Below are 16808 nucleotides of genomic sequence, written 5' to 3'. Positions count from 1 at the left end.
GTGCTTCCAACTTTATGGCAACAGTTTGGGGAAGGCCCTTTCCTGTTTCAGCATGACAATGCCCCCAGTGCACAAAGCGAGGTCCATACAGAAATGGTTTGTCGAGATCAGTGTGGAAGAACTTGACTGGCCTGTGTTAGAAGTTCACCTAGGGGTCATGATTGGGGCTGTACAAATGTTTGATGTATTAGAATAATTGATTATGCTTATGTTGTATTAATAAAAGGGGAGGGGTTATAAGACCCAGGAAGTGTAAGAGATAAGAGACTAGTATCTACTAGACTAGACTCCCTCTTTATAGGGTCCTAGACAACAGATTAACAATAGATACATGAGGTTTTATTCTCCCTCTCTCTCTGTCTCTGTCTCTCTCTCTCTCTCTGTCTCTCTCTCCCTGTGTGTCTCTCTCTCTCCCTCTCTCTCTCTCTCTCTCTCACACACACTGTGTCTCTCTCTCTGTGTCTCTCTCTCACACTGTCTCTCTCACACACACTCTTCGTCTCTCTCTCTCTCTCTCTCTGTGTGTGTCTGTGTGTCTCTCTCTCTCTCCCTGTCTCACTCTCTCTCTCCGTTTGTGTGTCTCTCTCTCTCTCTCTCTCCTGTGTGTCTCTCACTCTCTCTCTCTCACACTGTGTGTCTCTCCCTGTCTCTCTCTGTCTCTCTCTCCCTGTCTCTCTCCCTGTGTCTCTCTCTCTCTCCCTGTCTCTCTCTCCCTGTGTGTCTCTCTCTCTCCCTGTCTCTCTGTGTGTCTCTCCCTCTCTCTCTCAAAAAGACTCCTCTGAGAAATGTGTGACTGAGACAGACCTCTGCAGGGGAGTGTAGGAGATAAGACTACTCAGACATTCCACTATAAATCAACGTGGACATTTACTGCTAAGCTTTTAGATAACACACTAAAGGCCTTGTTTATATAGCTTTGTATGCATGGTTCTGGTCTCGGGAGTTAAAAGGTAATGACGTAGGTAGTGACATTACCAGGGCTAGACTGAGGGTTTAACAAAACCACTTGAGACCTTTTCTTTGATGCAGAACTTACTGGGAAACATGCGTGACATGTTCCTGATTGTCAACTTCTGTCTGCAATTGCATATATATATTTTTTTAATGATTTAATTAAAGATATTATCATAATGCTAATTTCACCAATGAGACAAGGATGAAAGGAACGAACCCTAACAACTGCACAGAGCCCTGACCTCTAACCCCACCGAACACCTTTGGGATCAATTTGAACGGCGACTACGAGCCAGGCCTAATCGCCCAACATCAGTGCCCGACCTCACTAATGCTCTTGTGGCAAGTCCCCCTGCAGCAATGTTCCAACATCTAGTGGAAAGCCTTCCCAGAAGAGTGGAGGCTGTTATAGCAGCAATGTTCCAACATCTAGTGGAAAGCCTTCCCAGAAAAGAGGAGGCTGTTATAGCAGCAATGTTCCAACATCTAGTGGAAAGCCTTCCCAGAAGAGAGGAGGCTGTTATAGCAGCAATGTTCCAACATCTAGTGGAAAGCCTTCCCAGAAGAGTGGAGGCTGTTATAGCAGCAATGTTCCAACATCTAGTGGAAAGCCTTCCCAGAAGAGTGGAGGCTGTTATAGCAGCAATGTTCCAACATCTAGTGGAAAGCCTTCCCAGAAGAGTGGAGGCTGTTATAGCAGCAATGTTCCAACATCTAGTGGAAAGTGTCCTCATACTGTTGATGTTGGTGATGTTGTGTCTTTCTACACCAGGGATGGGCCACTTTGATTGGATGGGGGCCACAAAAAATCTGAATGGCCACAGTTGTGACAGACTGAAGAAAACAACACTGATCCACTCATTAGTTTTCATTCAGGAAGCAGCAGCATCGTGTCTGTCTGGCAGTCTGTCTGGCAGCTCCCCACCTAGATACACATCTATAGTTCTGACTGGCTTCCCAAGGGGACGGAGCTCCAACTGCCAAGCCACACACATTCCTCATATACACACACACAGTCACTCATATACACACACACAGTCACTCCTCATACACACACACAGTCACTCCTCATACACACACACACAGTCACTCCTCATACACACACAGTCACTCATATACACACACACAGTCACTCATATACACACACACAGTCACTCCTCATACACACACACAGTCACTCCTCATACACACACACAGTCACTCCTCATACACACACACAGTCACTCCTCATACACACACACAGTCACTCCTCATATACACACACACAGTCACTCCTCATACACAGAGTCACACCTCATAAACACACAGTCACTCCTCATACACACACACACAGTCACTCATATACACACACACAGTCACACCTCATAAACACACACAGTCACTCCTCATATACACACAGTCACACCTCACACACACACACACACAGTCACTCCTCATATACAAACAGTCACTCCTCATAAACACACACAGTCACACCTCATATACAACCACACAGTCACACCTCATATACAACCACACAGTCACACCTCATACACACACAGTCACTCCTCAAACACACAGTCAATCCTCATAAACACATGCAGTCACTCCTCATAAACACACACAATCACTCCTCATAAACACACAATCACTCCTCATAAACACACAGTCACTCCTCATAAACACCCAGTCACTCCTCATATACACACAGTCACTCCTCATATAAACACACAGTCACTCCTCATAAACACCCAGTCACTCCTCATATACACACAGTCACTCCTCATATAAACACACAGTCACTCCTCATAAACACACAGTCACTCCTCATATACACACAGTCACTCCTCATATACACAGTCACTCCTCATATACACACACCCAGACACTCCTCATAAACACCCAGTCACTCCTCATATAAACACACAGTCACTCCTCATATAAACACACAGTCACTCCTCATAAACACAGTCACTCCTCATAAACACACTGTCACTCCTCATATACAAACAGTCACTCCTCATACACACACAGTCACTCCTCATATACAACCACACAGTCACACCTCATACACACACAGTCACTCCTCAAACACACAGTCAATCCTCATAAACACATGCAGTCACTCCTCATAAACACACACACTCACTCCTCATAAACACACACAGTCACTCCTCATAAACACAGTCACTCCTCATATACACACACCCAGTCACTCCTCATAAACACCCAGTCACTCCTCATATACACACAGTCACTCCTCATATAAACACAGTCACTCCTCAAACACACAGTCACTCCTCATATACACAGTCACTCCTCATATAAACACACAGTCACTCCTCATAAACACACACAGTCACTCCTCATAAACACACACACAGTCACTCCTCATAAACACACACAGTCACTCCTCATAAACACACACACAGTCACTCCTCATAAACACACAGTCACTCCTCATAAACACACACACAGTCACTCCTCATAAACACATAGTTACTCCTCATAAACACAGTCACTCCTCATAAACACACAGTCACTCCTCAAACACACACAGTCACTCCTCATATAAACACACAGTCACTCCTCATATAAACACACAGTCACTCCTCATAAACACACAGTCACTCCTCATAAACACACACAGTCACTCCTCATATACACACAGTCACTCCTCATACACACACAGTCACTCCTCATATACACACACAGTCACTCCTCATAAACACCCAGTCACTCCTCATAAACACCCAGTCACTCCTCATATACACACACAGTCACTCCTCATACACACACAGTCACACATCATACACACACACAGTCACTCCTCATAAACACACACAGTCACTCCTCATAAACACACACAGTCACTCCTCAAACACACACACAGTCACCGCTGCTCCTGTTCTCACACACTGGGGGGGGCTAGTCAGCATGGTGGGGGCCATCCAGGCTATGGTTGTCCCTAGTTACCGCAGCCACAAAGTCGAAATTGGATGTGCTTTTTGGTCTTAATGTAAGATTAAGCATAAGATCAGCAGTGTGGTTAAAGTTAGGATTAGGTTTTCAATCAGGCAGAGTTTAGCCATAATGACTTTGTGGCTGTGGTAACTAGTAACGACCCCCACCCAGGCTATTAGCCTGACGTCCAGGACGGTCTGAGTGACGTCATCACCACCGCCTGTACTGTACTGTCATCTGACCCAGAAGGCTGGTTCTGATCCATATCAACCCTGTACTGTCACCTGACCCAGAAGGCTGGTTCTGATCCATATCAACCCTGTACTGTCACCTGACCCGGGAGACTGGTTCTGATCCATATCAACCCTGTACTGTCACCTGACCCGGGAGGTTGATTCTGATCCATATCAACCCTGTACTGTCATCTGACCCGGGAGACTGGTTCTGATCCATATCAACCCTGTACTGTACCTGACCCGGGAGGCTGGTTCTGATCCATATCAGACTGGAACTAAACCTAGCAGACGGGGGAAGCTCACTATGGTACACTATTCCCTATGTAGTGCACTAATAGGGCTCTGGTCTAAAGTAGTGCACTATATAGGGAATAGGGCTCTGGTCTAAAGTAGTGTACAATATAGGGAATAGGGCCCTGGTCTAAAGTAGTGCACTATATAGGGAACAGGGAGCCATTTGGGACACAGGATGTGTCATCCAGACTCTCCGACGTTTCTGATTCTGTTGAGGCTCTGATGTTTTTGTCTCTTGTCCCTGAGCAACATCATTTGCATTTTTATGAGAGTGAATCTTGGATACGTTGTCTGTCAGTTAAATTGTTTTATTTTTTACGGCACATGGAGAGAAAAAAATAATATTTCTGATTTGCAGTGTACAGACATAATGTAAAGCACACAATGGGAGGGAGGGAGACAGGGAGGGAGGGAGACAGGGAGGGAGGGAGGGAGGGAGACAGGGAGCGAGGGAGGGAGGGAGGGAGGGAGGGAGACAGACAGACAGACAGGAGACAGACAGACAGACAGACAGACAGACAGACAGACAGACAGACAGACAGACAGACAGACAGACAGACAGACAGACAGGGAGACAGACAGACAGACAGACAGACAGACAGACAGACAGACAGACAGACAGACAGACAGACAGACAGACAGACAGACAGACAGGGAGACAGACAGACAGACAGACAGACAGACAGACAGACAGACAGACAGACAGACAGGGAGACAGACAGACAGGGAGACAGACAGACAGGGAGACAGACAGACAGACAGACAGGGAGACAGACAGACAGGGAGACAGACAGGCAGGGAGGGAGGCAGGGAGGGAGGGAGGGAGGGAGACAGGGAGCGAGGGAGGGAGGGAGGGAGGGAGGGAGACAGACAGACAGACAGGGAGACAGACAGACAGACAGACAGACAGACAGACAGACAGACAGACAGACAGACAGACAGACAGACAGACAGACAGACAGACAGACAGACAGGAGACAGACAGACAGACAGACAGACAGACAGACAGACAGACAGACAGACAGACAGGGAGACAGACAGACAGGGAGACAGACAGACAGGGAGACAGACAGACAGACAGGGAGACAGACAGACAGGGAGACAGACAGGCAGGGAGGGAGGCAGGGAGGGAGACAGGGAGGGAGACAGGGAGGGAGACAGGGAGGCAGGGAGGCAGGGAGGGAGACAGGGAGGCAGGGAGGGAGACAGGGAGGCAGGGAGGGAGACAGGGAGGCAGGGAGGGAGACAGGAGGCAGGGAGGGAGACAGGAGGCAGGGAGGGAGACAGGAGGCAGGGAGGGAGGCAGGGAGGGAGACAGGAGGCAGGGAGGGAGACAGGAGGAATGGAGGGAGACAGGAGGCAGGGAGGGAGACAGGGAGGCAGGGAGGGAGACAGGAGGCAGGGAGGGAGACAGACACACACATACCATATTACATTTAGCACAACAAGCAGCAGCTGGGAATGAGCAGCTGGTCTTCCAGATATGGCCCAGAGACAGAACAAATGTCTTGTCTGCTTTCCAAGTCCAGGGCTACAGTCAGTCTCTCTCCCCCGCTCTCCCTCCCTCCCTCCCTTCCTCCCTCCCTCCCATAGTGATGCCCAGTTCTATTGTTAGAGAAGAACAGAGAGTTGTATGAGTCCAAACCAGCCCTGTACTGACTCAACATTCACAGCAACAGCTTCCTTGCCCAGCCAGAAACCAGATAGAAACCAGGTCTGCAACTTCTGGACAGACTGCTCCATCCGTCCTCGGGAAGGGGTAAAAAAAACAATGTTTGGGACACAACGACCTTACGGTTACCCCCGGTTACCCTTCAGTTGGTTAACGCTGTCTCAAACCAGGTCATAACCCCAAACTAAAAGGTGAGAGTTCACAAGAAGCAGAGCTCACCAATTTAAAACCTCATGATTGGTTGGCACAGAGGTGTAGTCCTAGACAGCCTTAGAGAAGGGTGTTATGGGTAGTGTAGTCAATAACGGGTCAGAGTTCGTAGTAAGAGTCTCTAGTAACCGTTCTGTCCACTCCCGACTCCCCTACATCGACTGTCCTTAGAATCCACCGCCCTTTCCCTCTCATCTGTAGAAGTGTAGTCCTAGACAGCCTTAGAGAAGGGTGTTATGGGTAGTGTAGTCAATAACGGGTCAGAGTGTCCTGGCTCATCGGTGTTGGCTAGCTGTTGTTCTCTGCAGTCATGTATTTGAGGGCAGCGAAGCCATATCGTCTAGACATGTTCTGTTGAAACTCCTCTTTCAGGGTCTTCAGGCAGACGCGGTACTGCTTGTTGGACCGGAACTTGGTAATGTCGAAACTGGGAGCATGAGGCATGTGGATCATATAGGCGTTGGGCAGAACCACAAACTCATACTCCTGGTAGAGAGGACAGAGGACAGAGTTAGAAACACTATGACAGCATCACTAACTCATACTGCTGGTAGAGAGGACAGAGGACAGAGTTAGAAACACTAAGACAGCATCACTAACTCATACTGCTGGTAGAGAGGACAGAGGACAGAGTTAGAAACACTAAGACAGCATCACTAACTCATACTGCTGGTAGAGAGGACAGAGTTATAAACTCTAAGACAGCATCACTAACTCATACTCCTGGAAGAGAGGACAGAGGACAGAGTTAGAAACACTAAGACAGCATCACTAACTCATACTGCTGGTAGAGAGGACAGAGGACAGAGTTAGAAACACTAAGACAGCATCACTAACTCATACTGCTGGTAGAGAGGACAGAGTTATAAACTCTAAGACAGCATCACTAACTCATACTCCTGGAAGAGAGGACAGAGGACAGAGTTAGAAACACTAAGACAGCATCACTAACTCATACTCCTGGTAGAGAGGACAGAGTTAGAAACACTATGACAGCATCACTAACTCATACTCCTGGAAGAGGGACAGAGGACAGAGTTAGAAACACTAAGACAGCATCACTAACTCATACTCCTGGAAGAGAGGACAGAGGACAGAGTTAGAAACACTAAGACAGCATCACTAACTCATACTCCTGGTAGAGAGGACAGAGGACAGAGTTAGAAACACTAAGACAGCATCACTAACTCATACTCCTGGTAGAGAGGACAGAGGACAGAGTTAGAAACACTAAGACAGCATCACTAACTCATACTGCTGGAAGAGAGGACAGAGTTAGAAACACTATGACAGCATCACTAACTCATACTCCTGGTAGAGAGGACAGAGGACAGAGTTTGAAACACTAAGACAGCATCACTAACTCATACTGCTGGAAGAGAGGACAGAGGACAGAGTTAGAAACACTAAGACAGCATCACTAACTCATACTGCTGGAAGAGAGGACAGAGTTAGAAACACTATGACAGCATCACTAACTCATACTGCTGGTAGAGAGGACAGAGGACAGAGTTAGAAACTCTAAGACAGCATCACTAACTCATACTGCTGGAAGAGAGGACAGAGTTAGAAACACTATGACAGCATCACTAACTCATACTCCTGGAAGAGAGGACAGAGGACAGAGTTAGAAACACTATGACAGCATCACTAACTCATACTCCTGGAAGAGAGGACAGAGGACAGAGTTAGAAACACTAAGACAGCATCACTAACTCATACTCCTGGTAGAGAGGACAGAGGACAGAGTTAGAAACACTAAGACAGCATCACTAACTCATACTGCTGGAAGAGAGGACAGAGGACAGAGTTAGAAACACTATGGCAGAACCACAAACTCATACTCCTGGAAGAGAGGACAGAGGACAGAGTTAGAAACACTAAGACAGCATCACTAACTCATACTCCTGGAAGAGAGGACAGAGGACAGAGTTAGAAACACTATGACAGCATCACTAACTCATACTCCTGGAAGAGAGGACAGAGGACAGAGTTAGAAACACTATGACAGCATCACTAACTCATACTCCTGGAAGAGAGGACAGAGGACAGAGTTAGAAACACTAAGACAGCATCACTAACTCATACTCCTGGAAGAGAGGACAGAGGACAGAGTTAGAAACACTATGACAGCATCACTAACTCATACTCCTGGTAGAGAGGACAGAGGACAGAGTTAGAAACACTATGACAGCATCACTAACTCATACTGCTGGTAGAGAGGACAGACTTATAAACACTATGACAGCATCACTAACTCATACTGCTGGAAGAGAGGACAGAGGACAGAGTTAGAAACACTATGACAGCATCACTAACTCATACTGCTGGAAGAGAGGACAGAGGACAGAGTTAGAAACACTAAGACAGCATCACTAACTCATACTGCTGGTAGAGAGGACAGAGGACAGAGTTAGAAACACTAAGACAGCATCACTAACTCATACTGCTGGAAGAGAGGACAGAGGACAGAGTTAGAAACACTAAGACAGCATCACGAACTCATACTGCTGGAAGAGAGGACAGAGGACAGAGTTAGAAACACTATGACAGCATCACTAACTCATACTGCTGGAAGAGAGGACAGAGGACAGAGTTAGAAACACTATGACAGCATCACTAACTCATACTGCTGGAAGAGAGGACAGAGGACAGAGTTAGAAACACTATGACAGCATCACTAACTCATACTGCTGGTAGAGAGGACAGAGGACAGAGTTATAAACTCTAAGACAGCATCACTAACTCATACTCCTGGAAGAGAGGACAGAGGACAGAGTTAGAAACACTAAGACAGCATCACTAACTCATACTCCTGGTAGAGAGGACAGAGGACAGAGTTAGAAACACTAAGACAGCATCACTAACTCATACTGCTGGAAGAGAGGACAGAGGACAGAGTTAGAAACACTAAGACAGCATCACTAACTCATACTGCTGGAAGAGAGGACAGAGTTAGAAACTCTAAGACAGCATCACTAACTCATACTGCTGGAAGAGAGGACAGAGTTAGAAACACTAAGACAGCATCACTAACTCATACTGCTGGTAGAGAGGACAGAGGACAGAGTTAGAAACACTATGACAGCATCACTAACTCATACTGCTGGTAGAGAGGACAGAGGACAGAGTTAGAAACACTAAGACAGCATCACTAACTCATACTGCTGGAAGAGAGGACAGAGGACAGAGTTAGAAACACTAAGACAGCATCACTAACTCATACTGCTGGTAGAGAGGACAGAGGACAGAGTTAGAAACACTATGACAGCATCACTAACTCATACTGCTGGTAGAGAGGACAGAGGACAGAGTTAGAAACTCTAAGACAGCATCACTAACTCATACTGCTGGAAGAGAGGACAGAGTTAGAAACACTATGACAGCATCACTAACTCATACTGCTGGTAGAGAGGACAGAGTTAGAAACACTAAGACAGCATCACTAACTCATACTGCTGGAAGAGAGGACAGAGTTACAAACACTAAGACAGCATCACTAACTCATACTGCTGGAAGAGAGGACAGAGTTACAAACACTAAGACAGCATCACTAACTCATACTGCTGGAAGAGAGGACAGAGTTAGAAACACTAAGACAGCATCACTAACTCATACTCCTGGAAGAGAGGGCAGAGTTAGAAACACTATGACAGCATCACTAACTCATACTGCTGGTAGAGAGGACAGAGTTATAAACTCTAAGACAGCATCACTAACTCATACTGCTGGTAGAGAGGACAGAGTTATAAACTCTAAGACAGCATCACTAACTCATACTGCTGGAAGAGAGGACAGAGGACAGAGTTAGAAACACTAAGACAGCATCACTAACTCATACTGCTGGTAGAGAGGACAGAGGACAGAGTTAGAAACACTAAGACAGCATCACTAACTCATACTCCTGGTAGAGAGGACAGAGGACAGAGTTAGAAACTCTAAGACAGCATCACTAACTCATACTGCTGGAAGAGAGGACAGAGTTAGAAACACTATGACAGCATCACTAACTCATACTGCTGGTAGAGAGGACAGAGTTAGAAACACTATGACAGCATCACTAACTCATACTCCTGGTAGAGAGGACAGAGGACAGAGTTAGAAACTCTAAGACAGCATCACTAACTCATACTGCTGGTAGAGAGGACAGAGTTAGAAACACTATGACAGCATCACTAACTCATACTCCTGGAAGAGAGGACAGAGGACAGAGTTAGAAACACTAAGACAGCATCACTAACTCATACTCCTGGAAGAGAGGACAGAGGACAGAGTTAGAAACACTATGACAGCATCACTAACTCATACTGCTGGTAGAGAGGACAGAGGACAGAGTTAGAAACACTAAGACAGCATCACTAACTCATACTCCTGGTAGAGAGGACAGAGGACAGAGTTAGAAACTCTAAGACAGCATCACTAACTCATACTGCTGGAAGAGAGGACAGAGTTAGAAACACTAAGACAGCATCACTAACTCATACTGCTGGAAGAGAGGACAGAGTTAGAAACACTATGACAGCATCACTAACTCATACTGCTGGAAGAGAGGACAGAGTTAGAAACACTATGACAGCATCACTAACTCATACTGCTGGTAGAGAGGACAGAGGACAGAGTTAGAAACACTAAGACAGCATCACTAACTCATACTGCTGGAAGAGAGGACAGAGTTAGAAACACTAAGACAGCATCACTAACTCATACTGCTGGAAGAGAGGACAGAGTTATAAACACTAAGACAGCATCACTAACTCATACTGCTGGAAGAGAGGACAGAGTTAGAAACACTATGACAGCATCACTAACTCATACTGCTGGAAGAGAGGACAGAGTTAGAAACACTATGACAGCATCACTAACTCATACTGCTGGTAGAGAGGACAGAGGACAGAGTTAGAAACACTAAGACAGCATCACTAACTCATACTCCTGGAAGAGAGGACAGAGTTAGAAACACTAAGACAGCATCACTAACTCATACTGCTGGAAGAGAGGACAGAGTTAGAAACACTATGACAGCATCACTAACTCATACTCCTGGAAGAGAGGACAGAGTTAGAAACACTAAGACAGCATCACTAACTCATACTGCTGGAAGAGAGGACAGAGTTAGAAACACTATGACAGCATCACTAACTCATACTCCTGGAAGAGAGGACAGAGGACAGAGTTAGAAACACTATGACAGCCTCACTAACTCATACTGAGTGACAGAGTGATGGTAAAGGTGTGTCCAGTACCTGTGAGTGACAGAGTGATGGTAAAGGTGTGTCCAGTACCTGTGAGTGACAGAGTGATGGTAAAGGTGTGTCCAGTACCTGTGAGTGACAGAGTGATGGGTAAAGTTGTGTCCAGTACCTGTGAGTGACAGAGTGATGGGTAAAGAGGTGTGTGGCCAGTACCTGTGAGTGACAGAGTGATGGGTAAAGGTGTGTCCAGTACCTGTGAGTGACAGAGTGATGGTAAAGGTGTGTCCAGTACCTGTGAGTGACAGAGTGATGGTAAAGGTGTGTCCAGTACCTGTGAGTGACAGAGTGATGGTAAAGGTGTGTCCAGTACCTGTGAGTGACAGAGTGATGGTAAAGGTGTGTCCAGTACCTGTGAGTGACAGAGTGATGGTAAAGTTGTGTCCAGTACCTGTGAGTGACAGAGTGATGGTAAAGGTGTGTCCAGTACCTGTGAGTGACAGAGTGATGGTAAAGTTGTGTCCAGTACCTGTGCATCCAGCTCCATAATATGAGCCACTTTATTCCACCCGAAGCCAACGAAGCGCCTGTCGTACTCTGGACTGTCCCGTCTCACCATCACGTAGGGTTCAAAGTCCGCTTCCCACTGGACTCTGTACGGCGTGGTGGCAGTCCTCCACTTAGCAAAGTTAGTGGGAGCATGACCCTTCGTCCAGACATGGTATCTAGCAGGGAGAACAGGAAGTAGGATTCAACATTCAATACTTTATAGCCAAGGAGGGAGAGGAGGGATTGTGGGGCGGCAGGGTAGCCTAGTGGTTAGAGTGTAGAGGTGGCAGGGTAGCCTAGTGGTTAGAGTGTAGAGGTGGCAGGTAAACTAGTGGTTAGAGTGTAGAGGAGGTAGGGTAGCCTAGTGGTTAGAGTGTAGAGGTGGCAGGGTAGCCTAGTGGTTAGAGTGTAGAGGCGGCAGGGTAGCCTAGTGGTTAGAGTGTAGAGGCGGCAGGGTAGCCTAGTGGTTAGAGTGTAGAGGCGGCAGGGTAGCCTAGTGGTTAGAGTGTAGAGGTGGCAGGGTAGCCTAGTGGTTAGAGAGTAGAGGCGGCAGGGTAGCCTAGTGGTTAGAGAGTAGAGGGGGCAGGTAGCCTAGTGGTTAGAGTGTAGAGGGGGCAGGTAGCCTAGTGGTTAGAGTGTAGAGGTGGCAGGGTAGCCTAGTGGTTAGAGTGTAGAGGGGGCAGGGTAGCCTAGTGGTTAGTGTGTAGAGGCGGCAGGGTAGCCTAGTGGTTAGAGAGTAGAGGGGGCAGGTAACCTAGTGGTTAGAGTGTAGAGGTGGCAGGGTGGCCTAGTGGTTAGAGTGTAGAGGCGGCAGGTAGCTGAAGAGTGATTGAACCCAACTATCTGGGAGTCTTCTAGCTGAGTAGTGATTGAACCCATCTGGGAGTCCTTCTAGCTGAGTAGTGATTGAACCCATCTGGGAGTCTTCTAGCTGAGTAGTGATTGAACCCATCTGGGAGTCTTCTAGCTGAGTAGTGATTGAACCCAACTATCTGGGAGTCTTCTAGCTGAGTAGTGATTGAACCCAACTATCTGGGAGTCTTCTAGCTGAGTAGTGATTGAACCCATCTGGGAGTCTTCTAGCTGAGTAGTGATTGAACCCAACTATCTGGGAGTCTTCTAGCTGAGTAGTGATTGAACCCAACTATCTGGGAGTCTTCTAGCTGAGTAGTGATTGAACCCATCTGGGAGTCCTTCTAGCTGAGTAGTGATTGAACCCATCTGGGAGTCCTTCTAGCTGAGTAGTGATTGAACCCATCTGGGTGTCTTCTAGCTGAGTAGTGATTGAACCCATCTGGGAGTCTGCCGCCTCTACACTGAGTTGTGATTGAACCCAACTATCTGGGCTCTGTGGCTCAATCTGTCATGTTAATGATCAAAAACGATCTCTGTGTTGAAGGACAAACACTTACGCTGCTGCTTGTATTTAGACACCAGGAGGCAGTCTTTATTCATTTAACTAGGCATCCCTTTATCCCTTAGAGCCAGAGTAAGATTGATGTTGTACCTTAAATGATCGTTTCAGTCGTTGGCAGGCGAATGGTACAGTAACATCTGTGCTGCTGCTAACTAATGAGAATGTGTCCCATCCCTTTAAGTTCAGAACACTGGCCCAGTGGGCCATCCCTTTAAGTTCAGAACACTGGCCCAGTGTCCCATCCCTTTAAGTTCAGATCACTGGCCCAGTGGGCCATCCCTTTAAGTTCAGAACACTGGCCCAGTGGGCCATCCCTTTAAGTTCAGATCACTGGCCCAGTGTCCCATCCCTTTAAGTTCAGATCACTGGCCCAGTGGGCCATCCCTTTAAGTTCAGATCACTGGCCCAGTGTCCCATCCCTTTAAGTTCAGATCACTGGCCCAGTGGGCCATCCCTTTAAGTTCAGAACACTGGCCCAGTGTCCCATCCCTTTAAGTTCAGAACACTGGCCCAGTGTCCCATCCCTTTAAGTTCAGATCACTGGCCCAGTGGGCCATCCCTTTAAGTTCAGAACACTGGCCCAGGGGCCATCCCTTTAAGTTCAGATCACTGGCCCAGTGTCCCATCCCTTTAAGTTCAGATCACTGGCCCAGTGGGCCATCCCTTTAAGTTCAGATCACTGGCCCAGTGTCCCATCCCTTTAAGTTCAGATCACTGGCCCAGTGGGCCATCCCTTTAAGTTCAGAACACTGGCCCAGTGTCCCATCCCTTTAAGTTCAGAACACTGGCCCAGTGTCCCATCCCTTTAAGTTCAGATCACTGGCCCAGTGGGCCATCCCTTTAAGTTCAGAACACTGGCCCAGTGGGCCATCCCTTTAAGTTCAGAACACTGGCCCAGTGTCCCATCCCTTTAAGTTCAGAACACTGGCCCAGTGGGCCATCCCTTTAAGTTCAGAACACTGGCCCAGTGTCCAGTTGGGACAGCAGCTACATGTGTTTCTACCTGAAGGTGAATAGAGTCCCCATGTCCAGTTGGGACAGCAGCTACATGTGTTTCTACCTGAAGGTGAATAGAGTCCCCGTGTCCAGTTGGGACAGCAGCTACATGTGGTTTTACCTGAAGGTGAATAGAGTCCCCATGTCCAGTTGGGACAGCAGCTACATGTGGTTTTACCTGAAGGTGAATAGAGTCCCCATGTCCAGTTGGGACAGCAGCTACATGTGGTTTTACCTGAAGGTGAATAGAGTCCCCATGTCCAGTTGGGACAGCAGCTACATGTGGTTTTACCTGAAGGTGAATAGAGTCCCCCTGTCCAGTTGGGACAGCAGCTACATGTGGTTTTACCTGAAGGTGAATAGAGTCCCCATGTCCAGTTGGGACAGCAGCTACATGTGGTTTTACCTGAAGGTGAATAGAGTCCCCATGTCCAGTTGGGACAGCAGCTCGGCCTTGGACTTGGGGTAAGACAGACGGTAACGGAGCGTCTCGAAGGCCGGCACCACCAACGCTTTCTTGCTGTTAGCCATGTCCAGCTGTACCACTGACTTCCTGCAGGGACGTTACAGGGACGTTACAGAGACGTTACAGACAGAGACGTTACAGAGCTTTCTTGCTGTTAGCCATGTCCAGCTGTACCACTGACTTCCTGCAGGAACGTTACAGAGACGTTGCAGAGACGTTGCAGGGACGTTACAGAGACGCTCAGGGTTAGAAAGTCACTCTCCACATACCCCTCTGAGATCTAGAAGTTTCCCCAGCAATGTGACCCCAGAGTTAGAAGAGAATATTATACGCTACAGTCTCCTCTACGGCTGAGTCGTTCTCCCTCACCTGAGGTACTCGTAGAGGCCGTACATTACAGTCTCCTCTACGGCTGAGTCGTTCTCCCTCACCTGAGGTACTCGTAGAGGACATTATACATTACAGTATCCTCTACGTCTGTGACGGTCTCCCTCACCTGAGGTACTCGTAGAGGCCGTACATTACAGTCTCCTCTACGTCTGTGACGTTCTCCCTCACCTGAGGTACTCGTAGAGGACATTATACATTACAGTATCCTCTACGTCTGTGACGGTCTCCCTCACCTGAGGTACTCGTAGAGGCCGTACATTACAGTCTCCTCTACGTCTGTGACGTTCTCCCTCACCTGAGGTACTCGTAGAGGACATTATACATTACAGTATCCTCTACGTCTGTGACGTTCTCCCTCACCTGAGGTACTCGTAGAGGACATTATACATTACAGTATCCTCTACGTCTGTGACGTTCTCCCTCACCTGAGGTACTCGTAGAGGACATTATACATTACAGTATCCTCTACGTCTGTGACGGTCTCCCTCACCTGAGGTACTCGTAGAGGACATTATACATTACAGTATCCTCTACGTCTGTGACGTTCTCCCTCACCTGAGGTACTCGTAGAGGACATTATACATTACAGTATCCTCTACGTCTGTGACGGTCTCCCTCACCTGAGGTACTCGTAGAGGACATTATACATTACAGTATCCTCTACGTCTGTGACGGTCTCCCTCACCTGAGGTACTCGTAGAGGACATTATACATTACAGTATCTCTACAGCTGAGTCGTTCTCCCTCACCTGAGGTACTCGTAGAGGACATTATACATTACAGTATCTCTACAGCTGAGTCGTTCTCCCTCACCTGAGGTACTCGTAGAGGACATTATACATTACAGTATCTCTACAGCTGAGTCGTTCTCCCTCACCTGAGGTACTCGTAGAGGGCATTATACATTACAGTATCTCTACAGCTGAGTCGTTCTCCCTCACCTGAGGTACTCGTAGAGGCCGTACATTACAGTATCTCTACAGCTGTGACGTTCTCCCTCACCTGAGGTACTCGTAGAGAGGCCGTACATGGGCAGGAAGTCAATATCTGACAGGAACATGTAGGGCGTGTTGACCTGCCGCATGGCTACGTTCCTGAGCAGGTTGACCGGATAGAACTGACCCTCCTTGTAGACGATGTGGTAGCCCACGTTCCCCCTGGACATCAGGACCTCTGACCCCTGGGTGTAGCGCAGGAACTGTTGAGCCTCAGCGTCAGAGAGATACAGGGCCAGGCTGATAGGACCTTCCCAGTGTTTACAGATAGCCTCTAACATCTGGAGTCTGGAGAGGAGAGAGAGAGGAGAGAGAGACCACCGTTAGAGGAGGAGGAAGAGACAGAGGAGATGGCGATAGAGAAAGGGAGAGAGGAGATGGAGATAGATAGGGGGAGAGAGAGGAGATAGTGAGAGGGGGAGAGAGAGAGGAGATAGGGAGTGAGAGGCGGAGAGAGAGAGAGAGAGAGAGGGAGTGAGAGAGGGAGTGAGAGGGAG

At 47.7% G+C, this 16808-nt stretch overlaps 1 protein-coding gene across 1 annotated transcript; it reads right to left on the bottom strand.

The window, feature by feature from the left end:
- Positions 1 to 6327: 6327 nt before the first annotated feature.
- Positions 6328 to 16599, bottom strand: LOC121845392 (LARGE xylosyl- and glucuronyltransferase 1-like; the record flags this gene model as incomplete). The annotated part of the gene is given in 5 exon segments (XM_042316651.1): positions 6328 to 6795; positions 12028 to 12223; positions 14867 to 15013; positions 16258 to 16293; positions 16345 to 16599. Coding segments are annotated over 5 exon segments (832 nt in total), but the record flags the coding sequence as incomplete, so codon positions are not given.
- Between the last annotated feature and the right edge of the window lie 209 nt (positions 16600 to 16808).

Source organism: Oncorhynchus tshawytscha, unplaced genomic scaffold (genome assembly GCF_018296145.1).
Source record: "Oncorhynchus tshawytscha isolate Ot180627B unplaced genomic scaffold, Otsh_v2.0 Un_contig_457_pilon_pilon, whole genome shotgun sequence".
In the NCBI taxonomy this organism is placed as follows: domain Eukaryota; kingdom Metazoa; phylum Chordata; class Actinopteri; order Salmoniformes; family Salmonidae; genus Oncorhynchus; species Oncorhynchus tshawytscha.
The sequence above is the reverse complement of the archived record's forward strand: the minus strand, read 5'-3'. Positions and strand labels throughout refer to the sequence as shown.